Here is a 26,498-nt window from a genome sequence, read left to right as displayed (position 1 = left end):
TGTAAGTTATGACCAATACAGGTAACTGCTTTCTTTAAGCTGATTCTTTGCTCATTTACATAAACATTTCAGAAGTGAATGAAACCATTATTCTTGCCAATTCACTAATTATCATAAGCATAAAACTGCTGCATATTCCCAAATTATTTCTACTTTGCCTAACAATGGTCATAGTTAGATGCCATGTGATTTTTAAAATTTTCCCAGACCATACAAGGTAAGTGATTTCCCAACTAAATTGGATTCTATTTTGTTGAGTAGTTAGGCAAAAACCTGGAAATGAAATCAAACAAACTAAAACCGAAGAATTTATTTATAAAGACGATATTTTTATTTCATCTCCCCTAATTTTTCTCCCCTGCTTTAAAATAAATAAATAAAATAAAATAAAATAAAATAAAATAACTATGAAGGCCTTTTAAAAGTGTGATGGGTTGGGTCCCCTTTGTTGGAAAGTTCTGAAGTCTTCACGGGCATGATAAAGGCATTAGCTGAACCAACGTTTCTGAATGTTCATGTTTGCCGTTATCTGAAGCTAACAGAGGTGCAAAGTCATAACTGAATTTTAACCATAAGTCAGAGAAATCAAACTTCTAAATTTGGAAATAATAACAATTTAATAGACAGACAAAACAGTATCACAGTGAATAAAATATTAAAGCATTATCTTTTTTTCATTCAATAGCATGAAGAGTTTTCTGGTGTCATACAAAGATTGCTCTCTAAAGCCAAATTAACTAGAAAAAAGACTGCCACAATATACGGAGACACAAGTTTATCACTGTAGACATTATACAGATAAGCAAAACACATCGTACCCATGTCCAGAGCTTTCTAGAAATCTCATTATATAACTCACCAATTTACTCAATGTTACATTTCAAACAAAACGAACATTTTTAAAAAAAAACCTTACAAATATATAAATCCAAACCACAAAACATCTTCTAAACATGGTATTTACTCTAAACACAAACGGATTTCTGGAAATTGCATCACAATGCTATCTAAACTAGATTTTATGAAATCATAAATGTATTTAGCTGTATCTTGGGGCTTAAATTCATTGGACCATATCCCATGTATACTATTCTCATCCTACTTACTTTGGGCATACATATTCCCGAAGTTTAGTTTTACAATTAAAATCAAACTGCTATTCCAGTTGGAATGGGCGCACTGTACCTGCATCACACAACAAAGATTTCATAACAAGTTAAAGTCGTCTTAGTAATGCCCCCTTTCTAAGAGTTACAAATATTTTAATGTTAATCATTAGTAATGGGTTTTAGAGACTAGAATGTTTTTTTAAATTTTTGCCTAGTTTCTGTGAACAGTCTATTCTGCCAACTTGTAATCTGCTAAACAAATTCTTCTTAGAAATATATACATTCAACTTTCCCTACATCATGAAAAGAAGTTCATTAACTCAAATCACCTAGGTTATGCTTGTATTCAAAATAAATTGTGTAAGAACTTGAATCCATTCCAAAACCAACTCAAAAACAACAGGGATAGCAACATGTTAAGCTGCACTCTGCCCCTGCCATTTTACTTCCTTGAAGGGTCTTTTCAAGCAGGGCATCAGCTTTGCATGTCTCTTGCCCACCCCTTTGTCTAGACTACAACACAAAGTCTTGCACATAAACCTAAACCATCATATTTTGGTACAGCTCAGTACCGTACAGCAAAATACTTAGGTTCTCAGCACTTCAAACTGTGAGCTGAAGCATCTCATTAACTGTTTCTGGTTTTCATTGCCACAGTTCACCTCGAATTGTTATAAGATTCAGTTAAGTAAATCCTAATAGAACCAAAAATATAATGGGGAATAAAGTCTTGATGAATTTATAGCAACTAATTTAAATGGAACCTTTTCAGGACAAGAGGTGAGGCTGATTGGGCAATGTGGTTTAAAAAAACCAAAACTAAGATGTTATAAGGAAAGACTCAAATGAAGGTTTTCATCAATAATAACCGCTGTATGAGAAGTTCATTCTCCTCCATTCTTCTCAGATAAGACTGAGGAGAGAGGAAAACAGACATGGAGGAAAGAGTGTGTCTCAAGGACAAATGGCCACATTCTGCCACGAAGTTGACTGTGATGCAAATTCCTCACTGCTTTTCATTCTCCTTAGTAATGTGGCAAAACAGGTATTCAGTTGAAACTACCCAAGGGAATGGAACCGAGTTTCCTCTTGGCAAGGGAGAATGCGCAGAGGAAACAAGTATCTCAATGGGATCGCCGACCACAGAGTGACTTAAGAGAGAAAACACCTGAAGACAATTCTAGGGTGTTCCAATACCAGGGGTATGGGGAGGGAAAGGAGTACACACTTTGTGTCTCAGAGCAACTTTCCTCTTGTGTCCAACTGCCATCATAGAACATCCATGAATACGAAAGGAGGGATCCATGCTCTCCCTATAGCATAACACGCCGCACCCCTGCCGTCTGTCTGGCAGTGCTGAGAGAAACCCTGCCCTTTCTCTGGGAAGACTCACTGCTGTCAGTGCTCCATGAAGTGTGAGCTTATACAATTTTGCTAACCCCTAAGTAGAAATGAACATTTTTACTTCCAGCCTACAGGAAAACCAATCAAGTCAACATGTGGCCAAGGGTTTTGTTAATGTCATGGATACTAATCATAAAGAACATAAAAGAAAATAAATTATAAATTATCAAACTTCACACTCAAACAGGGCAATGTGTGTCCAATTTCTTATTTTGCATATCAATTAAGAAGGAGGTGCCATACAGTCTAGAAATTCATGACAAACACACTGGCAAAAACCATACACCATAAGAATAACAAGGCTCGAAGGGACCAGGCTGACAAAGACGACCCCAAGGGTGACTTTCTTAGACACCAGTAAGTAGATTCCTAAGGGTAAGGAGCTGAAGTAGAGCAAACCTAGCAACCACACTAACACCCGGATGGATGTCTGAAACAGCAGGGACGTGCAGTTCCACACAGTCCAGTTGTGTGACACAGTGGTGACAGAGTCGAAACTCGCAGGCCTATAAAATTCTACCACAGGAGTGGAGCTCAGGGATGGGGAGCTCTCTCTCTGCACCTCCATGATGGTTATGACCAGGCAGTTGGAGGACGTGTGAGAAGGACTGACCAGAGAGGCCAGCCTCTTGGGGGTGAGCAGCAGCTCAGTAGGGTTCTCTGGCAGGCACTTCTTCCCTTTGCCTCCACAAGTCAAGTTTACAAGGATGTTGTTGTCATCGGGCAGGCTACTAACTTCATCATCTGGCAGGCACGTCTCAAACCTGCAGAAAGGACAGACAATGACACCTTGTGGGGAGTCCCCAAAGTCTATGATCTTGTAGAGGCATTTGGCACAAACCCTATGACAACACTCCAGCACTTTGGGTTTCCTCTGTTTCAGATTGTATCGATTGTAACAGATTTTGCACTCCAGCTCATCAGAGGCCTGAGACTCCGCAGTGTCTTCGGGAGGTTGACTGGCCATCTTGAATTATGTGTGCAATCTTATGCCAGGTGGGTCTTGTTGAAGAATGGCTTTGATTAAGGTGCCCCTCTGAATATCATATCATCCAAATCTGGCAGCGATGCAAAAAGGCAGGACAAGTAGTGAAAGAAACCAGAAATCTTCCAGGCATTTTCAACTTCTGCATATAACTCTGTCTCAAACGCATATTTATAAAGGCCACGTGAAGGGTCTGTAAAGAAGAAAAGAGATTCTGATATAATGAACAGTTCACTGAAACAGTGTTTCTGAAAAGTGCTTTATGGAATTTTCTGAGCTTCAAGGATTAGAAGCAATAAACTTAAAAGGTTAAATCCCCTTCATCTTTTCACACACTTCTGTTCCTAGAACAGAAAAGTGTCATCTCCATGCTTAGCTGTTTCAGTCAACAAGCACGATAGTGAAGAAAGAGTTAAGAATCCTAATGGGTGTAAAGGCCAGTGCAGAGCTAGCTATGTGCTCTAGAACATACTTCAGTCTAGATACAAGAGATTTTCACTCTGAAACTTGTAACAAATTCTGGCCTCTGAAAACAGAATGGGACATGTATCAGAAACAGAAAACTAATTCAGAGTATTGTTGGTGTAAATACCAGGTGTCTAAATACCGTCAATAGTGCTTAGGAATACACAAAAGGGAATATTAAGGACAAATGTTAAAAATGTGTTTTCAGAGACTGCTTTGATAGAGATAAGAGCATATTTAAGTAGAGCAGACTGTTCTTACCTTCTCAGTGTAAAGAAATCTGTTATATAAATGCCTTTATTGTTTGACTATTCCATTTCAATTTTTTTGTTTCAATACCAGTCTTGAAAACCACAGCTGTGCATATACATTCACTAAAGGAAGAATGAGGCATGTAACACCCGATATAAGCATTATGAACAAGTCAAGTCTAAGTCCCAAGAAAGAGAAGTAAACACAGATAAAACATGCATAGCTATGTCTCTAGACATGAAGAAATCACTTGTGCATGGCTATGAAGAAATACTCAACATTCACTTACTCATCTACTTTATTTCATGCAAACTCTTTCTTTAGTAAAAGGAAAGTGTAATACAATCTACAGTCCTTGCTATTACTAATTACTATTACTGGTTATTACCAGCTTTGGACAAATGGTTGAAGGTTAATTTCATATGCACAGTCAGTTCTCAATTTTCAGTACTAATGGAAGGGAGCAGTAATATAGAAAATCTCAAAATTATTTTTAATTAGCTTTAATATATGTAGTATTTTTGGTAGTTGATTCACCTTAAATTATGTTTGGCTTAGAAAAATATCAAAATGTATTTGATTTTCTGAGCACATCTCCAAGCAATAATAGCAGAAAGCTGTCATAACAGTTCTGAGGGCAGAGAGTAACTGTGCTAGACATTTAAATTTGCTATGGACCATACTGCACTAACAGAGAAAGGCAGTGGGTAGCTGAATCTGGATAACTTTAAAAATCATGAATAGTTGACTTATTAATACATATTATCTTCATTTTAAGACTTTAATTTTTAATTGACTTCCTATTCTACAAGAATGTGTAACGGATAGCAGTGGCAAGATGTATGGTTGGTGGCAAAAAGAAGTCAATCTATAGAATCTCTGGTAGCCAAAAATGTAGGTAGGATTTTTTCAAATACAGTATATGTATGCCTGTATTTCAAAACTGCTACCACGAACCAAGCTCTATGTATCTAGCCTAACACAAAAAAAAGATATACAGACACAAACATCAACTCTTCTCTCTCCTTTCCTTCCATGTGCCCTAATTTTCCTCATTCCTGATCCTGATCCCATTCAGGATACACATGCCCATGTCACTGCAAAATATGACTATGTCCTGCTCACAGTTCCACAAGGCTGGCGTTTTTTTTCCTCCTGTGGGATGAACATCTTCAGGATGACAGCCAAAGAACAAGAAGGAGTTCTATCCTGGTCACCACACACAGTCCTAGCTCACTTCATGGGACAGTCCCCAGCCCTGGGCAGTTCACTGGTGATCTGCCACCTGGAAAGCTCCCATTCATTCCCTGCTGAGCACAAGGCTCTTACAACAGTACCCCTGGTAGCCACACACAGACTTCAGCCCACCCAAATGGAACATGTCATTTGTTCTTTGCAGCTACATGCCCACCCAGATGTAATGCTCTCCTGAATCCAGAGGTTAGGAAGCTGATGGTCCCAGTAGGGTTAGCAGCAGTGTCTGTCCCCATTGCCATAGAAAGGACTGAGGTATGTGAAGTCATGTGGAAAAAGGAAAAGAAAGTATGTAAACACATGCATAAAGACATCAGAAAAAAAGAGTAAAACAGCCAGTGAAGATAACTAGGCAAAATTACATCTAGAAATTTTGTACAGAAAGCTAGAGTAGACATGTGAGTGTTTATGAATACGTGAGAACACATTAGAACATCAGCATTTGACAGTCAGCAGGTCACATTCCTACTTTCTGTACCAAGCTTCCAACCATTAGAAGAGTAGCAGTAACACTTTATGTTGGGCCAGCCACAATTTCTAGCTGATAATTATGTGAACCTAAATTATTTCCTTGAAAATATTGAGCTATTATTTGAAACAAAGCTTTGTTTTGTCACAGAAATACTCTATCAGATTACTGAGTATGTTAAGATAGAGTGTTATGTGATTATAATGTTCATATTTATACAAATTATATAAGGGACTTCTTGGTAACGTGCAACGAAATACTCAATATTCAAATATCCAATAAAAAATATACCTACTCTAATTCTAAGGCCAGCTCTAGCAAACCTATTCCATCAGCAGGAAAGCCTTCATCAAGTCCTGCCTCTAAGAATGGCTCTTCTGGGCAAGACCAGGTGACAGCCTTGAGCTCTGGTAGCATCCCTGGAAATGCAGCCAACACAAGTATTTCTTCCTGGAATGGCAGAAAAGAGCATGGTGATTGTTCCTCTTGAAAAGCCAGGCTACCAACTGCTAGAGTTAAAAAAAAAATTTCATCTATCTTATTATGATTTTAAGATCCCTCAAAGAACTTGAATGATAACCAAAAATCTAAACCTTTCTAGGGTTATAATTAGTCAGAGTTGTTCTCTGGGTCTCTAAGAGATACTCATTCCAGCCCATCTCCAACCTGCCTTCACTTCTGTCAAAAGCTGTGGACAACAATCATGATGTTCAGTGAAAGCCAAGTCCAAAAGAGTAATACTGTATGAGTCCATTAATATAAAGTTCACAAACCAGGCAGAACCAAGCTGTAGCATTTAGGGGTGCAAGCTTAGGTGGTAAAGCTATGATGAAAACTCTGGCGGTGATTAGACTACATGTCAGGTTTATTAGTCCATTCTCATGCTGCTAATAAAGACATACCCAAGACTGAGTAATTTATATAGAAAAAGAGGTTTCACGGACTCATAGTTCCACATGGCTGGGGAGGCCTCACAATCATGGCAGAAGGTGAAGGAGGAGCAAAGGCATGTCTTACATGGCGGCAGGCAAGAGACAATGAATGCCAAGCAAAATGGGAAACCCCTTATAAAACCATGAGATCTTGTGAGAACTCACTATCATGAGAACAGTATAGGGGAAACTGACTCCATGATTCAATTATCTCCACCTGGCCCTGCCCTTGACATGTGGGGATTATTACAATATAAGGTCAGATTTGGGTGGGGACACACAGCCAAACCATATTATTCCACCTCTGGCCCCTCCCAAATCTCATGTCCTCACATTTCAAAACCAATCGTGCCTTCCCAACAGTCCCCCAATGTCTTAACTCATTTCAACATTAACTCAAAAGTCCATAGTCCAAAGTCTCATCTGAGACAAGGCAAGTCCCATCTGCCTATGAGCCTGTAAAATCAAAAGCAAGTTAGTTACTTCCCAGATATAATGGGGGTACAGGCATTGGATAAATACACCCATTCCAAATGGGAGAAACTGGCCAAAACAAAGGGGCTACAGGCCCCATGCAAGTCCAAAATCCAGCAGGGCAGCCAAATCTTTGACTCCATGTCTCACATCCAGGTCATGCTGATGCAAGAGGTGGGTTCCCATGGTCTTGGACAGCCCTGCCCCTGTGGCTCTGTAGGGTACAGCCTCCCTCCTGGCTGCTTTCACAGGCTGGCATTGAATGTCTGCAGCTTTTCCAAATGCATGGTACAAGCTGTCTATGGATCTATCACTGTGGGGTCTGGAGGACGGTGGCCCTCTTCTCACAGCTCCACTAGGCAGTGCCCCAGTGGGGACTCAGTGTGGGGGCTCCAACCCCACATTTCCCTTCCACGCTGCCCTAGCAGAAGTTCTCCATGAGGGCCCCACCCCTGCAGCAAACTTCTGCCTGGACGTCCAGGCATTTCCATACATCCTCTGAAATCTAGGTGGAGGTTCCCAAACCTCAATTCTCGACTTCTGTGCACCCACAGGCTCAATGCCGCATGGAAGCTGCCAAGGTTTGGGGCTTGCACCCTCTGAAGTCATGGGCTGAGCTGTACATTGACCCCTTTTAGCCATGGCTAGGATGTAAGGCACCAAGTCCCAAGACTGCACAAAGCAGCAGGGCCCTAGGTCCGGCCCACAAAACCATTTTTTCTCTTAGCCCTCTGGGTCTGTGATGGGAGGGGCTGCCATAAAGACCTCTGATATGCAGAGACATTTTCCCCATTGTCTTGGCAATTAACATTTGGCTCCTCATTACTTATGCAAATTTCTGGAGCCAGCTTCAATTTCTCCTCAGAAAATTGGTTTTTCTTTTCTATTGTATCGTCAAGCTGCAAATTTTCTCAACTTTTATGCCCTGCTTTTTTTTTTTTTTTTTTTTTTGAGACACAGTCTTGCTCTGTCACCCAGGCTGGAGTGCAGTGGCACAATCTCAGCTCACTGCAAGCTCCACCTCCCGGGTACACACCATTCTCCTGCCTCAGCCTCCTGAGTAGCTGAGACTACAGGCGCGTTCCACCATGCCCAGCTAATTTTTTTATTTTTTTATTTTTTAGTAGAGACGGGGTTTCACCGTGTTAGCCAGGATGGTCTTGATCTCCTGATCTCGTGATCCGCCCGCCTTGGCCTCCCAAGGTGCTGGGATTACAGGCATGAGCCACTGCACCCGGCCGCTCTGTTTCCCTTTTAAACACAAATTCCAATTCCAAACCATATCTTTGTGAATACATAAAACTGAATGCTTTTAACAGCACCCAAATCACATCTTGAATGCTTTGCTGCTTAGAAATTTCTTTCACCACATACCCTAAATCATCTCTCTCAAGTTCAAAGTTCCACAGATCTCTAGGGCAGGGGCAAAATGCCATCAGTCTCTTTGCTAAAACATAGCAAGAGTCACCTTTATTCCAGTTCTCAACAAGTTCCTCATCTCCATCTGAGACAACCTCAGCCTGGACCTTATTGTCCATATCACTATCAGCATTTTGGTCAAAGGCATTTAAAGTCTCTAGGAAGTTCCAAACTTCCCCACATCTTTCTGTCTCTGAGCCCTCCAAGACTCTAGGAAGTTCCAAACTTGCCCACATTTTCCTGTCTTCTTCTTCCAACTGTTCCAACCTCTGTCTGTTACCCAGTTCCAAAGTTGCTTCCACGTTTTCAGGTATCCTTATAGCAGTACCCCACTCCTGGTACTAATTTACTGTATTAGTTGATTCTTACACTAATAAAGATATACCCAAGACTAAGTAATTTATAAAGAAAAAGAGGGTTAATGGACTCACAATTTCACATGGCTGGGGAGGCCTCACAATCATGACAGAAGGTGAAAAAGGAGCAAAGGCACATCTTACGTGGTGACAGGCAAGAGAGAATGAATGCCAAGTAAAATGGGAAACCCTTCATAAAATCATCAGATCTCATGAGAACTTACTATCATGAGAACAGTATGGGGGAAACTGCCCCCATAATTCAATTATCTCCACCTGGCTCCACCCTTGATGTGGGAATTATTACAGTTCAAGGTGAGATTTGGGTGGGGAAACAGAGCCAAATCATATCATCAGGACAGCCAACGCCTTGAAGGGAAGAAAAAACAGTGTCCAAGCAGACTTAGTGCAGGCTACGGAGTGGCTGACAATGCTCTCTTCTTGACCGGGGTGGTACTTACAAGTGTTCATTTTGTGCTACTCCATCACACAGTACGTCTTCTGTACTAGTGTTATCTTTCACAGTAAAAAAGGAAAGGAAAGGAAATAGAAAACGAAAAAGGAAAGAAAGGGAATCTATGACTGTTTTGGCTATTTTTATAGATACAGATTTTTCTACATTCAAAATGTATATTTTTCTGCCAACGCATATTTTGGATCAACTTACTTTTTCCATATGATCTGTATGTAAGTCCATTAATTTTTTTCACAAAATTGAAATGTCACGTATCTATCACCTTAATATTCATGCATTACTATAAATCAATACTGGTGGTAAGAATATAAATTAGTACAACCACTATGGAAAACAGTATAAACATTTCTCAAAAAACTAAAAATAGAAATACCTTACAACCCAGCAATTCCTCTACTGGGTATCTATCCAAAGAAAAAGAAATCAATATACCAAAGGGATACATGCACCCCCATTTTTATTGCAGGACTATCCACAATAGCAAAGATATGGAATCAAGCTATGTGCCCATCAACAGAGGAATGGATAAAAAAATGTGAACTACTATTTGGCAACAACAAAGAATGAAATCCTGTCATTTGTAGCAACATGAATGGAACCAGAAGTGATTATGTTAAGTGCAATAAGCCAGGCACAGAAAGACAAATACCTCATGTTCTCACTCATATGGGAGCTAAAAAACTTTATCTCAGGATGAGGTGGGAGAGGGAGAAAGAAGAGAGGTTGGTTAATGGGTACAAACATACAATCAGATAGAAGAAATAATTCTAATATTTGATAGCATACTAGGGTGACTATACTTAGCAACAATAATGTGTATATTTCAAAGTAACCAGAAGGCTTGAAATACCAACATATAAAAATAATAAAGAGTTAAGGTGATGAATACCCTAATTACCCTGACTTGACCATCATACATTCTTTATATGTTACACTCACATGTACCCCATAAATATGTAAATTATTATATATTAACAAAAGAGGGAAAATGGATGAATCTCTAGGATGGACATATCTGTAGCATGCCTTGATAAGAACAAGTGCTAAAGTATGTCTCACCAGACACTGAGGAAAGAATCTGGTATGCTGAAATTGCCTTAAAAATAAATACAAAGTTTTCTTTTCCTAGAAAAATACATACATTTTCAAATATATGAAGCTGGTATTCCTAACTAACCAATTAACAATCTTTCATCCTTTTATAAGTCATCTGGGGATAAGACTATACAAATAAATAATTACCTACTATTATTCTCATAAATTAGCTTGAGCTCCTGGACTATTGGGCAAATGATTGTTTTCACAGCCCTAAATAATAAACCACTTATTATTAGACTCAAATCCATCTTACTCTGCTACTTAATTCCCTTGATGGTGAAGATGCAAACTTGGCTTATATTTTAAAGCAAAGTCCCTCCAGTGGACACCTGTTGTTATTGTCTACCTAGGATCTTTTTTTCTCCTTTAGATCACATTGCTCCCTTCCCAACTGCCCCCACTTCTTTGGGGTAGTGTTTCCTACTCACTCAAATTACAAAATAGTGGGTGGGCTGTGCTAATCATAGTACCTCCCTTCTCTCCAAAGGTGTGGACTTGGGACCAGGCCTGGCTGATCACATACTCCACTACTCCCCTACTCACAAGGATTAGTCTAATGGGCATGTGACCCAAACCGGACTTCTCAAAGCTCCTGACTGCAACTCTTTTTATTTGAAGCTAGGGACAAGACAGGACAGGACAGGGACCAGGGGAAGGGATACAGAACCAGAAAAAGATGTATCAAGGAACTGCCATGGAAGCAAGAGGGAGAATAAGAAGAATAAAGCCAAAAATATTAAGACAGTAAAGGAAAACAAGAGGCAGAGGTAAAAACAACAACAACAACAACAAAAAAAAAAAAACAGAGACAAGCCTGATGAGACCTGAACTGAGTTTCTGAAGTCAATAATGTATGAAGGTTTCTGTGAGCCAATAAATTCCTTTTTTTGCTTATGCTAGTTTTCTGGATGGATTTCTGTTACTTACAACCCAAAGTGCCCTAATACAGTTACCATGCTGTACTTGACGTTGAGAATTTATTGTGTTTTTAGATCTAGGTTCCTACTTAGTATTACAGAAATTTATATAAATAAATAATTCAACAAAACTCACAGGCAATAGGCATTCTCTAAGATTTCATTTGCACACATGTGCACACATGCATGCACATGTACACATAAACACATTTACATATATAAATACACAAAGGTCATCAGACATATTTATTTATTTATTAGTGGCCTTTGTGTGTGTGCATTCTTTTTTATTTGGTTCTTTTCTCCTCCACCAGTATCAGCCTGAATACCACCCCAAATGAAATCTTAGAGAAACTTTACATCTGTACTGAAAATTAAATTGGTCTCTAGACTTTTTTGTGCTGTTAGGTTTTGGTATTAACTGTATGCTTATTTTATAAGTGAAACAGGAGCTATTCATCTTCTGGAACAGTTTAAATACTGATAAAATTATGTGTTCTTTAAAAGTTACATAAAACTCAGCTGTAATTTCATATGATTCCATTGTCATTTGCAGTAGTAGATCTTTAATCATTTTTCCATCTCTTTTAGGGTTACTGTCCTATTCAAATGTTCATTTCTTCCTCAGTTAAATTTAGACATTTATATTTGACAAAGAAAAAATCCATTTCTTCTGGGTATTCAAATTCATTGCTGTAGAGTTCCGCAAATTCTGTTATCGTCTTTGCATCACCTCTGCCCCTGATTGTTTCTTTTCTCACTTATAGTCTTCTAAATTGTTTTACTCCTTATTAATTACCTAATCAAACTATTTTACTGTGCTTTTCAAAGACCTGCTAATATATGTATTTATCCTTTCTGTTACTTTTAATTTCATTAATTTCAGCTTTTATCTTTATTATTCCCTCTAATTTATTTTTGTTTGTTATGATTTTTTTCCCAATTCATACTAAGAGTACACTTTGTCTTTATGCTTAAATACTGAAAATAGCTAAAGACTATAGTGTTTCCACTGGCTACAGCTTTCACTCTATCCCATAGCTTGTGGAATAGATAGTGTACCTTTTATTGATTTCTAGATGGCTTGTGATTTGACCTTTGATTTCTCCTTTGATATAAAGGTAATACAGGGCCAGGCATGGTGGCTCACGCCTGTAATTCCAACACTTCAGGACGCTGAGGGTAGAGAATCACTTGAGCCTTAGGAGTTTGAGACTAGCCAGGGCAATATTAGACTCCATCTCTATTTTTTTTAAAAAAATTAATAAATTTTAAAAAGGTTATGTACTTTTCTTAAATTTCTAAATAAAATTTATTTTTTATTGCCATATGTAATTTCTAATAGTATGGGATTATGATCAGAGAACAAAATCTATAAGAAAATCTTTTCCTTTTAATTTATTATGGTGCTCTTTGTGGTCAAGTATATTTTTCTAAGTAGTCTAGAAAGAAATATTCTGTGTGGTTCTAGAATATCTATTAAACCTAACTTTTTAATTTATTCAATTTCTGAATCATCAAGGTATGTGCAAGGTTATCACAGGTCAAAACAAGTGAGAGAGGTTTATTTAAGTGTCTCACTATAACTATATTTGCATTTCTAACAGTTTTGTTTTACAGAGTTAGTGGCTATGTTAGCTTACATATACAGCTTTATTTTCTTCATAAACTCTGCCTCTTTTTGTCATTATATAATGTCTTTCCTTATCCTATTTATGCCTTTAACTTAAATATCAACCTTTATACCTTATCTAAAGCTTATATTACTTGTTCTATTGACTCCGCATTTGCCTGGGATGTATGTGCATCCTTTCAACTCCATCTTCAATTACTTTATCTCGAATGTTTCTTATAAACAGCTGCCAGAGATGTGGTACACAGCCTGTAATCCCAGCACTTTGGGAGGCCAAGATAGGTGGATCACTTGAGCCCAAGAGTTGGAGACCAGCCTAGGAAACAAGGCAAAGCTCTGTCTCTACAAAAACATACAAAAATTAGCCAGGCGTGGTGGTGCACGCCTGTGGTCCCAGCTACTCAGAAGGCTGAGATGGGAGGCTCACTTGAGTCCAGGAGGTCGAGGCTGCAGTAAGCTATGATTGCACCACTGCACTCCAGCCTGGGCAACAGAGAGAGCATGTTTGAAAACACATACACACACATGCGCACGTGCACACACACAAAACAGCATACTACTGGGTTTTACTTTTTTTTGGTGGGGAGGTGGGGGGGTGGGGACAGGTTCCTGATCTGTCGCCCAGGCTGGAGTGCAGTGGCATGATCTCAGCTCACTGCAACCTCCACCCCGCAGGGTCAAGCAATCTTCCCGCCTCAGCCTCCCAAGTAGCTGAGATTACAGGTGTGCGCCACCACGCTTAGCTAATTTTTGTATTTTTAGTAGAGACGGGGTTTTGCCATGTTGCCCAGGCTGGTCTCAAACTCCTGTACTCAAGCGATCCACCTACCTTGGCCTCCCAAAGTGCTGGGATTACAGGTATGAGCCACCATGCCTGACCTGGGTTTTGGTTTTTAACTCAGTCTGACAATTTTCCGATTAAAACATCTAATGAATTCTAAAAATTTGTGAATTTTCCAAGTTCATTCACCTTTAATGTAAAGGCTGTTATATATTAACTCATTCTTTCCTCCTCACTTGATTTATTTGATTCAATTCCAAATATTTCCCTCCTGTCATCTTCCTGTATCTCAAGGTCTGTGTTTCTGGTTAACTTTTTGTTCAGTTACTTTTTCTTTGTATTATTATCTTTGTCAGAAAATAGGTGATGATATTTCTAAATTCTTATGTAGTAATAAATTTCCTCCTGACAGGGAAATGTATGGGATTTTCCGGCTGCTGTCTTTTTTCTCTCTGAAACCAACCCAGTAGTCCTATGGACTATTCTTTTGTATAAACATAGATTGCCCTTTCTTGTCTTAAAGCTTAAAACTTGTATTTGTTTTATCTGAGCTCCGTCCTCAGGAGAGGACTTCCAGGCCACTCAAAAAAAAGTATCAAAGAACTGAAACTCACCAGATCACCACACCAGATCCTCGAGGGGCCCCTCATTGATCATGATTGCTTCCTTGCCCCTCTCTAGTTCCTGTTTTCTTATACATTGTTACATTTCTTCCCTGCTATATAAGCCCTCGGTTTTAGTCTGTCAGAGAGATGGATTTGAGAAGGATCTCCCATCTCCTCAGCCCCAGCACCCAATTAAAGCCTTCTTCCTTGGCAATACTCATCATCTCGTGATTGGCTTTCTGTGTGGTGAGCAAGTAGGGCCTAGACCAAACCCTTGGTATTTTGGTAACATCTCCATGGCCTGCGGAAATTACTATTTCTAGTTTTCTGTGTCACAGATGAGAAATCTGCTGCTAGTGTGATACTTCTTCATGCTAAGTAATTTGCTCTGTCTAGAAGCTTCTAAGATTTTGCCTCTTATTCTTAATATATAGTTCAAGAACTTTTCCAATAAATCCAGAGTGTCTTTTTTCATAAATTTTGCCTGGAACTTAATAAGCTATTTGAATTTACAGACTCAAGTCCTGATTTTTAAGCTCAAAAAATTTGTTTCTTATATTTACTTAATTATTGCCTTTCCTCCATCTGTTCCTTTTTCTCTTTCTGGCTTTCCTGTTACTCACATGTTATATTTCCTGGATCTATTTTCTTTTGTGGTTTCCATTCCTTTATATTTTTGTTCTGTACTTTCAGATTCTTCTAGCTGACCAACTAGGCTACCAAATCAAGCCCCAAGAATGATCATTATCACCTTCAGTTCATTTACTAAAATGTTTGATGGGGAAATCATGCATTTCATCTCTAGAAAGTCTTCTTGTGCTGCATCTGCATCTCCTTATGTGCTCTTTCTATTTTTTGTCAGGTTGTCATCTGTCTCTGGCTGCCGCTCCATCACATTCAGCGTGAGTTCTGTCTGTTCTCATAGACTGCCTTCCCTTTGGCTACAGTGCCAATATTTTTCTTTGTTATATCACTGGGGTTCAGGTCTGATTGTTGAAGGACCCATGGAACTGAAGTTCTATGAGTAGGGGGAAACACAATGGTCTCTTCTCCTGTGATCTAGCAGTGTGACAGCAGGTGGGCTGCCAGGACCCTTCCAAGGCCTCCTGCTCCAAAGGACGCCCCCAACTATGGATTTTTCTCCTTGGTCTCTTGTGGAACACACACACTATGGGGTGAGGGTGAGTTTCAGTTTTCCTCCCAGGAGTCCCCACCCTCTGTAGGTCAAGTTCATCACAGTATCCAGTGCATCCTGATCTTCTGGTGGGACTCATCCAATGGATGCCAGCCCTCGGTACCAGCCAAGCCTAGGAAGGAATCCCCCATCTGCTCCCCACTTCCCACCCTCAGCTTTCACAAAGCTTGGGGTTTCACTTGCACTCAGGGGTCTGCTGGCTCCAGGAGTCGTTGGGATCAGGAAAGGCAGATAGAGTAGAATTGAGAGAGCAAGATAGCAAGCCACTTTAGCTTGCTATCTTTCAAGAATCCTTGCCAACTATAATTCCTGGAGTTTTTCCCAAATATTTACCTAGATGGAAAAATGGAAATTTGTGATAAAAGTTTAATTTGGGCAGAACATTGGCAATACTAAGCATGTTCAGCAGCTATTACATAAAGATATGTACCAAACTGATACTCATCCCTAAGTTAACTGTTTTTGAAATTCACTTTTTAGAATTCTCCTTTTTGCATATTATTATTTTTTACTTCCTCTATATCAAACTGTCTCATTCTAAGAATCCATAAACTGGACACTCAAGGGTATGAGAATCATTTTCCTTTGCCTTTGGCTATCTTTCCTAAATAATGCCTTTCAAGTTCTACCTTTTAATTCAAAGAGCTGTATTTCTATATACTAGTTAGATAATGATTCTTTTTTTTTTTTTACATTTTAAAAAATTCGTGTTTTTCTTAACTGAGATTGTCTTGAGTCTTTGCTGTTTGGATCTTGAACTGTTTTCGGGTCTTCTTCCCCACTTTTTCATGATATTACCCTTCAATTTCAAATTTTTTAATTTATTACTAGACCATCTCCCCTAAATACTCTTTGCCCTAGCCCCTATCATGTGTGGCAACTTGTCTGCAAATATGGCTGCAATAATTCTCCACAGACCTGTACAAATACTTTCTACAATGTGATCTTCTTTTCCTCTGATCAACAAGTAGAGGAATCTGTTTTTCCCCACCCCTTAAATCTTGGCCTTGTGACTTGCTTTGACCAACATTAAGAGTGTGAAGCAAATTTCTGACCTCAGGGTGTCTTGAAGCTTCTGCTCTTGCTCTCTTGGAATTCTGAGACCACCATCAAAGAAGCCCAGGCTAGCCTCTCTGAAGATGAGAAACCACAGAGAGAAAGGCCCAGACAAAAGCCAGCACCAACTCTAGTCATGTGAGACCATTAGAGACCATCCAGCCTCAACTAACCACCAGGGACAACACCTGTTTGAATGAGTGGCACCATGAAAGAACAGCTGAAGAATGTGCCCCACTGAGCCCAGTAGAAAATGCTGAGCCACAGACTCATGAACCAATAAAATGGCTGTTGTTTCCAGCCACTAGTTTTGAGGTGCTTTTGTAACAATAGATAAGCAAAATAGCATGCTATTTCTTTCCAAATTAATCCAAAGCCAATCTATGCCCAAAGAAATTATTTCCCTCATTTATCAATGAGTATCATGCCTACCTAGAAGACTCTTTTATGAACTTTGAAGCTGTCCAATCCATACATCTTGCAAGTTCTGTCAGTCAAAATACAGTTTCTATGTATTCTTCCATGCATAAACTTTAATAATTTGTATTATGATAACTTCTATTAATTCAAGTCTTTTTAAAAAGCTCAAAAATTTTAGAAACACTGCATAAGCTCTACTACAGTAAGGGGAAATTATAATTCCCACTTAATAGGCATATGAACATCCATTGAAGTATCTTTCCTAAGATTACATAAGAAGTCAGGACAAAAAAAGTCAAAATAAGTAGAGCTCAAAAAAACAAAACAAAAAACAGAGCTGTCACTGTGATCCTATTATCTATCCAGGGCTCTATGCTGTGTATTACTCCACTGTCCATATGAATTAATTGTATAGGTCTTAGGGTAAGTTGAGTTTCTTCAAAATATTTCATATACAGTTTCATGTAGCCTGAATCATTCTTATAGAATCCATCAACCATTTTAATGTGGCATCAACAGGAGAGATTATATTTTTCCCCTTATGAAAAGACAACTGTCAAATTTCAACTCTCATTTCCAAAATACTCCTCCCATCCTGGAAAATAAATGTTGTAAACACTGCTTTCTAGATGATGAGACAATATATTTTAAATGGCTCTGTAACAAGAAAACTGATAGAAGTTAAGGTATTGTCATTTTCATTAACTATGGTTTCTGTTTTTAGAAATGGTGCTAAATACCTGCTTCTATGTTCAATTTATTTTGTGCAAAATGGAGAATCACTCTTCAAACACTTTCACTTCTTGATTATCAGTTTCTATGATGTCTTCAATTCTTTGACTAATAACTCTATCTTCAAAAACATATGAGAGATTCTGGCACTTGTAGCATCATTTTTCTTTGTGACTATCAAGGCAGAACATTGGTTTTTACGCTCAGCTATTGATAAAGTACACATGCTTGCCATCTCTCTGACACCCAATTGCTCATTCACAAAACCCGATGTTCCTAACCTCATTATTTATGGAGCTTGAGTCTCAAATTAAGCTTAAACCACACATGTGGCATCTACCTCCAAGAAAGTCCAGTTTTTCCACCTAGAGATTCAGAAGCTGGATTCTAGTTAGAGCTTAAAAGACTCTCATTACTGTTAATAATTACTAACAATAATATGTTGGTCTCAGTCCCAATTATCAGTTATCCCTTAGTGAGCATTAACAATAGTTGAACTTTGTAGAGACGATGGTCTCAGAATTAAGGGTTTTACTATGCCTTTCATTAAAAACTATGCCTTTCATTAAAAACTATGCCTTTCATTAAAATGCCATTCAAAAAAATCCTTCTCACTATAATAAAAGTCTCCAACTCAAAAATCCTAAAAAGAATAGGCTCAACAAATGCCAAGTACTCATTCTTGAAGGACCATCAGTTGACTCTAGAAGAATTTAACCCACAATACCCATAACCCCTAATGGTTGTTTGGCAGCATAAGGAGCAATTCCAGAAAGCCTCCCTCAACAATTAAAATTCTTACCTCCCCCCTCCTCCAAGAACAAGCAATTTAATTTGATGGAAAGTCATAATCTATTTATTAGGATACAGCCAAGTTAATAACCTAGCAATCTAAGTTATTAATTTTGGAAGAGAGGCCACTATTTTTATATATGGAGTTGTGATTTATGCTGTGCTGTTTGCCAGCAGTTTTAAACCAATAAATGTTCAGGAATAAGAGAGAAAAAAAACCAGGTACTCCGCACCCTATATTTAGGTATCCACATCTGCTTTCTTCTTCAAGACTCTGGAAGTGCAGCCAGGAGTATGACCATCCCTTGCAGGCAGTCTACAATGGAAGCACATAGCATCTAGAGTCAGGAGACCGAGATTTGGGACCTGGCTCTGACACTGTGATCTTGGACTAAAAGATAACACCTGCCTCACAAAGTGGTTGTGAGGATTCAATGGAATCATTTAGGTGTAAATACTTTACATACATAAGCACTATATGGATGCGACTAGAAATTTAGAAATAATGGATCCATTGATATGGTACTTCAGCATTCTAAATTGGTAGTAGACAGAATATGCATTGAACACAGTATCAGAAGGTATACAGATTTTCTGTCTATAGATAGAGCAGATAGTAAGTACAGCAAGTAAAGCACAATTTACCAATGTTGTAATAACTTCCGCTACCTGATAAGCTGAGAGGGAAATGTCATTATTTCTCTTTTGTTTATATTATCTATATGGAATGCCAACAAATAATATATAAAGCTCATAAGTCTAGATTTTTGCTTAGTACCTTACTCTTTATTTGGAAGATGCAAACAAAGATATAATTTAAGATCATGATTAATAAGAATATGGCCTGAAAATTAGATTATTAAGAATGACTGAATCTTCTTCCATTAGACTAATTTCTTTCCTATTAATTTCTTCCTTCATAATTTCCCTTGGCCAAAGTTTAATAAAACTCTCTAACCTTATCAAGAAAAACTAAAATGTCTAAAGAAATTAGCATAGGTTATATGTACCATTTCTACAATTTCAAACTTAAGTAGATTATTTTGATGCCTATTTCACTAAATGTAACTAATACTGTACATCACATGCATGTGCACGCGCGTGCGCGCGCACACACACACACACACTCTCTCTCTCCACCAAAAAAGTACATATTACTCCCAAAGCCACGGCCGAAAATCACCAACTGTCCTTCATCAATACATTTGTGATTGACAGAAAAGTCGTCTTCAACTGCTATAGAATTCACTTAAAAGAGTAACAGTTGGGTTTGGTTTTTTGTTTGTGTTTGTTTGTTTGTTTTTTGTAAAGACGGGGTCTTGGTATATTGCCCAGACTGGTCTCAAATTCCTGGCCTCAAGTGATCCTCCTGCCTTGGCCTCCCAACGTGCTGGGATTACAGATATAAGCCATTGCACCTGGCCAAGTTAGGTTTTAATTCTTGATGGACTCATGATGTAGCCCTCTTTTGATATATTATCACTTTCATTTAATAATTCAGCAAGCATTTACTTAATATCTATTAAGTGTCATACCATGTGCAAGATGCTGGGGATGCAAAGACAATCAAGACAAGGTTCCTGAAAGCAGAGGCTGATTGTAAAGGCAAATGGATCCTTTTCTGTCTTCACCTTGTCTCACCTGTCCTTCACCTTCTTCCCAATGACTATACCCTTACTCTTGAAACTATCTATTCTCACAGGTTCCATGACATCACAGTCTTCCAGCTTTCCTCGTAGTTCACTGATCACTATTCTCAATCTTTTCTGCCAGCTCCTCTTCTATCAAATCTCTAGATGTTAGAACTCCCTAGCCCTTGCTTGCACTCTTTCCCTTGGATTGTTCCATCTCCTCCAGTAGCTTTGAATACCATGACATGATGACTGCCCCCCAGTTTGTGTCTGCAGCCTATCCCTTCCCTCTGAGTTCCAGAGGGCTTACAGTACCTCCATTTGTATTAACACAAACATTTCAAATTTAACAGGTCTAAGACAAATTTCAACCCTCACCTCTCACTACCACCAAATTGTTTCCTGCAGTTTTCCCCATTTTAATAAATGGCACCACCATTCTCTCAGTTTTTCAAAAACTAGGAGTCACCTTTGATTCTACATTATACCTCACTCCTCATGTCCAATCCATTGGCAAGCCAGTCAATTCAACCAAATTATGTTTCCAATCTTCCAATTTCATTCCATCTTCATCATCAACATCCTAATCCAGGTTTTGACCTTGTTCATTGCAGAACCTTCTAATTTATCTTCATGCTTCTAATCTTGCCCCACTATAAATTATTTTCATTGCAATAACCAAAGTAAGCTTCTAAAAATGTAAATGGGATTATATCTACCATCTGTTTATTACACTTAAATCATTTTTCATTACATAGAGATTAAAATCCAAACTCTACACAGCAAGGTACCGTATAATCTGGCCTCTGCTTTCCCTCCAACCCTGTCTTGAACATATTGTTTTCCTGCCGCCCTGGCCTTTGTTAAGTTCCATGAACAGTACAAAGTCTTTCATGTTTTAGGCTGTTTGCTCAATGTGAAATGTCATACTAATCTCATTCCTTCTTAGAGATCTTGCCTTAGTCTGTTTTGTGTTGCTATAAAGGAATACCTTGACACTGGGTAAATTATAAAGAAAAGAGGTTTATTTGATTCAGAATTCTGGCTGGCTGGCAAGTTCAGGACTGGACATCTGCATCTGAAGAGGATCTCAGGCTGCTTCTATCCATGGGAAGAAATGAAAGGGAGCCGATATCTGCAGAGATCACATGGCAAGATAGGAAGCAAGAGACAGGGGAGATGCCAGGCTCTTTTTAACAATGAGCTCTCAAGGGAACTAACAAGAGTAAGAATTCATTCACCCCCAAAGAAGAGCATTAATCTATTCATGAGAGATCTAGTCAAATTTCAACATGAGGTCTAGAAGTAACAAATATCCAAAACCACAGCAGATCTCAATATGAAGTCCTCAAGGAGGTCCTCTCCAATTACTTGTTTTCAAAATCCCTTACCCCTTATTTTCTATTATGGCACTCTGTTTACTTCCTTCAACAAACTTCAAGAAGCCCAATTTCACTTATTTGTTTGTTCTAAATTTCTACTACTAAAATGTAAATTATAAGAATATAAGAACCACTAATATGTTGCTTACCATTCTAGCACAAGCACCTATCATAAGCTAGCACAGAGTAGATAATAAATACCTGCCATATAAATATATTGAAATGTCTCCAAGACTCCTCCCACCTCTTCCTATCCATGAATGGTATACCACACCCTTCTGAGTGTGGTGAAGTCAGCACTTTGTCTTGATAAATATTCTTGAATGCTACACATTTTATAATGTAGATTTTCAGATTATAGATTTTATTATTATTATTATTATTTTGAGATGGAGTCTTGCTCTGTTGCCAGGCTGGAGTGCAGTGGTGCAATCTCGGCTCACTGCAACCTCCCTCTCCCAGGTTCAGGCGATTCTCCTGCCTCAGCCTCCCAAGTAGCTAGGACTACAGGCGCACACCACCACACCCAGCTAACTTTTGTATTTTTAATAGAGACGGGGTTTCACCATGTTGGACAGGATGGTCTCTATCTCTTGACCTCGTGATCTGCCTGCCTTGGCCTCCCAACAGATTATAAATTTAACACTCTAAAATGTCCATAAAAATATCAAATCAGATGAACTTCCCAAGAAATCTATAAACATTAAAAAATACATAAAAGACTTATAAGTCATAGCATCTAGGAAGCTCTCAATACATGTTGAAAAAATAAAAGAATTCCATTCTTTGTCTTCATCATTTAAAATCTCCAATTGATAAATATTTGTCCACAATCAGCTTCAGGTTTAGGCTCACCAAAAGTATCTATTAATACAATTCAGAGAATAAAATTCTCATAGGATTGTTTCTCTGTAAATGTCCAGATATCAACCTGAAGAAGTACACTTTGCCCTTAAGGCTTTTAAATTTTCCACAAATGTTTCTTTACATACTAGCAAAATAGTTATCACTACAATATCTCAGTATTCACAGTGTTCTAAAAATTATAAATACAGTTAAAGCCACAAAGGTATTATTTTTATAATATTATCCTAAAATAAAAACAAAGTCACAAACCAAAACGTTTTGCTCACTTTCCATAATTCTAAAGAATACACCATCTCCTCTCCAGCATTAATAAAAATGGCTACAACATCTCATGAGATGAAGCAGATTTCTGTTCACCAAGGTCCAACCGTACTCGGACTCAGCAAAAATGTCACCAATCCAATTGATGAAATGCCTCAATTAATAATGGGCAAAAAGGTTTTAAAAGGAAATTTAAAAACTTTCTATATTCTACCACATTTAATACATGCCTTAATCCAAGCTTGACAAGAAGAAAAAGAACTATAGATTAAATTTTATTGAATTTATTTGCCCTCCGTGGCTTTTCTCAATAGGCCTTTTAGAATCAATCTTAATGAATGTGTCACTTTGCAACACAGCCACATAATGTGGCATTATTGATTGACATATATTCAACTGTGAAGATTAGGATAAAGTAAAAGCCTGCAGTGTTTTTTAAATGAGACAAAATGATACTTACATAAAAAGAAGATTGCTAGGAAAGATAGTTTTATATTTATTGTATATTAAGTAGTTTTGTCGTGTGACAGACATTCTAAATACTCTATCCCAAAAGGCACCTATGCAAGATGGAGTCACTCTAGTTTGAATACCTCTGACAGATTCCTTGGTGTGGAAACTGTGTGGCATTTCATTCCATTCGGTCACACAGTGGACAGGTGAGTTACTAGTGAAGATGTAGAACAAAGGGATTAGTACTGCCCTGGGTGTGTGTGTATGGTGGGGGGCGGGGGGTGGTGCTTGTTACTGACTATAGAGCAGGAAGAAAGTAGAGCATGGCTTCCTTTCATATCAGCCCAGGAAATGATGAATTTGGGGAAGCTTTTAAATTATAAATAAATTCTTCCTATATTTGTGGTTGAGAGAAAAAGAGCTCAGCCGTTGGTATCCTTGAAGATGGTCATAATTAGTCTGGAAAACCTCCATGGAAAGAAGTGAAACTTATGACACTTTTGTAGAGAGCCAAGATACATTAAGCAGAGAAAGAACATCATAGAGTAGTCTAACGCAAAGGACAGGCCGGGAGCATTGGCTCACGCAGGTAATCCCAGCACTCTGGGAGGCCAAGATGGGTGGATCACCTGAGGTCAGGAGTTTGAGACCAACCTGGCCAACACGGTGAAACCCCATCTCTGCTGAAAATACAAAAATTAGCTGGGTGTGGTGGCATGCATCTGTAATCCCAGCTACTAGGGAGGCTGAGGCAGGAGAATCAATTGAATCTGGGAGGTGGAGGTTGCAGTGAGCGTAGATCACACCATTGCACTCCAGCCTGGATGATGGGAGCAAGACTCTATCTCAAAAAAACAAAAAAGGGGAAAAAAAAAAAAAAGCAAAGAACAGTCAGGATATATTAGGCCAAAGCAGAGACAGTGTGCAGCAGAAGCTAAAAACAGACAGCTGGTCACTATTACAATAGCCAATAGCCAAGATTTGGAATCAAGTGGCCATCAACAGATGAATGGATATAAAAATGTGGTAGGTATACACAATGAAATACTATTCAGCCCTAAGCAAGAATGAAATCTTGTCATCTGCAGCAATATGAATAAGTCTGAACGACATTACGTGAAGTGAAATAAGCCAGGCACAGAAAGAGAAGTACTGAACGTTCTCACTCATATGTGGGAGCTAATAAAAAGTTTTAGCCCATGGAAATGTTAAATATTATGTAAAACTGTTGGAAAGAATCAAATTTCTGAATTTGAAAACCATATATTTTCATACCTAATAAAGGTATGAAAATGGGGAGGGCATAGAGATAGGGTCTTGCTGTGTTGTCCAGGCTGGTCTTGAACTCCTGGCCTCAAGCAATCCTCCCACCTCAACCTCCCAAAGTGCTGCAATTACAGGTGTGAGCCACACTGTACCTGGCCTAATAAAACTTTTAAAAAATGGTACCATGGTGGATCATAAAGCTGCAGACAGAGACCACTCATACAATTTACAATAACAGTACAACTGAGACATGGAAACATTCTGCCATGGAGCACATAATGCATCAAGGGCCCTGTGGTTGCTGTGCAACTGTTAACCAACACCAGCCATGGGGCTCCTCCTGTGTACCCACAGGGCCTAAGTCCAGAAAGACTGAAACACCAAGTATGTTAAAAAGCCATTATTTCATGGTGATACTTAAAAAACAAAATGAACTCCTTTGGAAGATGTGAGGAACATAACCCACTCTGAAACCAAATAACCAAGGGAAAGACACAAGAATTTATTCTGCCTTTTCTTTATATGCAGCTTCCTTTCTGTTATGCCTTTAAAGTAACCAAATAATTGATGAGGTAAAATTCTTTTTATAGAAGCATTTCAACCAACGATGGAATTGTATTACTGTGTAATCCTTAGTACAATAATCAATCTAGATCAAGAGTTGGCAGATAACTCCCAGTAGGTCCAAATCTAATCTGGTAAATGAAGTTTTATGGGCACGTAGTTGTACCCATTCATGCACATCCCGTCCAACGCTGCATTCCTACTACAATGACAGAGACCATATTGGCCCTCAAAGCCAAAACTATTTACTATCTGGCTCTTTACATAAAAAGTTTACTGACCCCTAACCTACACAATAATTATCAATGGCTGCCAAAATCACAAAGCAAAAAACAGATAAGGAGGCGGATGACACACAGGTCAGGCTTACAACACCTGTGCTCACTGATGGGGCTTCACACAACAAAGGGAGGGACAAGGCAGCAGTTGCCTCCTGATGCCATGCAGCAGGAAGCGTAGAGCCCCTCCACCTTCACAGGCCTTCTTGCCAAAAATCTGAAAATATGATCAAACCTCAGGTTCTCATTACCTGTTCACAGGAAATACAGGGGACAGAAAAATGAATTAAAGTACATGGGGATGTAGTTAGTTAAAATTCTGACTGTGAGAAATTCTACAGGACAAAGGATCCAGTTTCTTCAATAAATAAATTGCAAGGAAAAAAAGAAGGGTGAACCCACAGACCAAGGATGCCCAATCTTTCAGTTTCCTGTGCCACACTGTAAGGGAGAATTGTCTTGAGCAACACATAAAATATACTAATACTAATGATACCCAAAGAGCTAAAAAAAAAAATTTAATTAAATTTAAATTTAAATTTAAAAATCTCATAACGTTCTCAGAAAGTTTATGAATTTTTGTTGAACCACATTCAAAGCTGTCCTGGCAGCATGTGGCCCACAGGCCACAGGTTAGAAAAGCTTGCTATAGACTAAAAGCCTAAGAGATTTATTAGCTAAATACATGAGTAGTCCTTGTTTGGATTCTAATTCTAACCAACCAATGGGGAAGGGGAGAATTTACAAGACAATAAGGGAAATTTGAATACCAATATTTCATGACAGTAAGGAATTACTCTGCAATTGCTTTCTGGTGTGATAATGACATTGCAGTTATATTATTTAAAGGCAAGTCTCTTCAATGTTTCGAAGATACATACTGAGGTTTCACAGATGAAATAATATGACATCTGGGCTTTGTTTCAAAATAATCCAATGGGGAGGGGGGCAGATAAATGAAGCAAGATTGGCC

At 38.6% G+C, this 26,498-nt stretch overlaps 1 protein-coding gene across 7 annotated transcripts in view; it reads right to left on the bottom strand.

Annotated features, from left to right (window-relative positions):
• Positions 1 to 598: 598 nt before the first annotated feature.
• RNF182 (ring finger protein 182) overlaps positions 599 to 26,498 on the bottom strand; it is a 55,755-nt gene continuing 29,855 nt past the window's right edge. For 4 of the 7 annotated variants that reach the window (XM_063605159.1, XM_055113196.2, XM_034961476.3 and 1 more), the window contains 2 exons: positions 6,234 to 6,388; positions 599 to 3,691 (listed from right to left, as the gene is read on the bottom strand). In XM_063605159.1, coding sequence (XP_063461229.1) covers positions 2,737 to 3,480 — 744 coding nt within the window. In that variant the 5' untranslated portion in view covers positions 3,481 to 3,691; positions 6,234 to 6,388 and the 3' untranslated portion in view covers positions 599 to 2,736. Of the gene's footprint in view, positions 3,692 to 6,233; positions 6,389 to 19,056; positions 19,140 to 26,498 lie in introns of all 7 variants that reach the window. The other 3 variants (XM_034961480.3, XM_034961482.4, XM_055113197.2) reach the window with 2 other exon arrangements.

The sequence above is a fragment of the Pan paniscus genome, chromosome 5, assembly GCF_029289425.2.
Source record: "Pan paniscus chromosome 5, NHGRI_mPanPan1-v2.0_pri, whole genome shotgun sequence".
Classification (NCBI taxonomy): Eukaryota; Metazoa; Chordata; class Mammalia; order Primates; family Hominidae; genus Pan; species Pan paniscus.
Note: the sequence above shows the minus strand (reverse complement) of the source record. Positions and strands in the feature narration are given on the sequence as shown.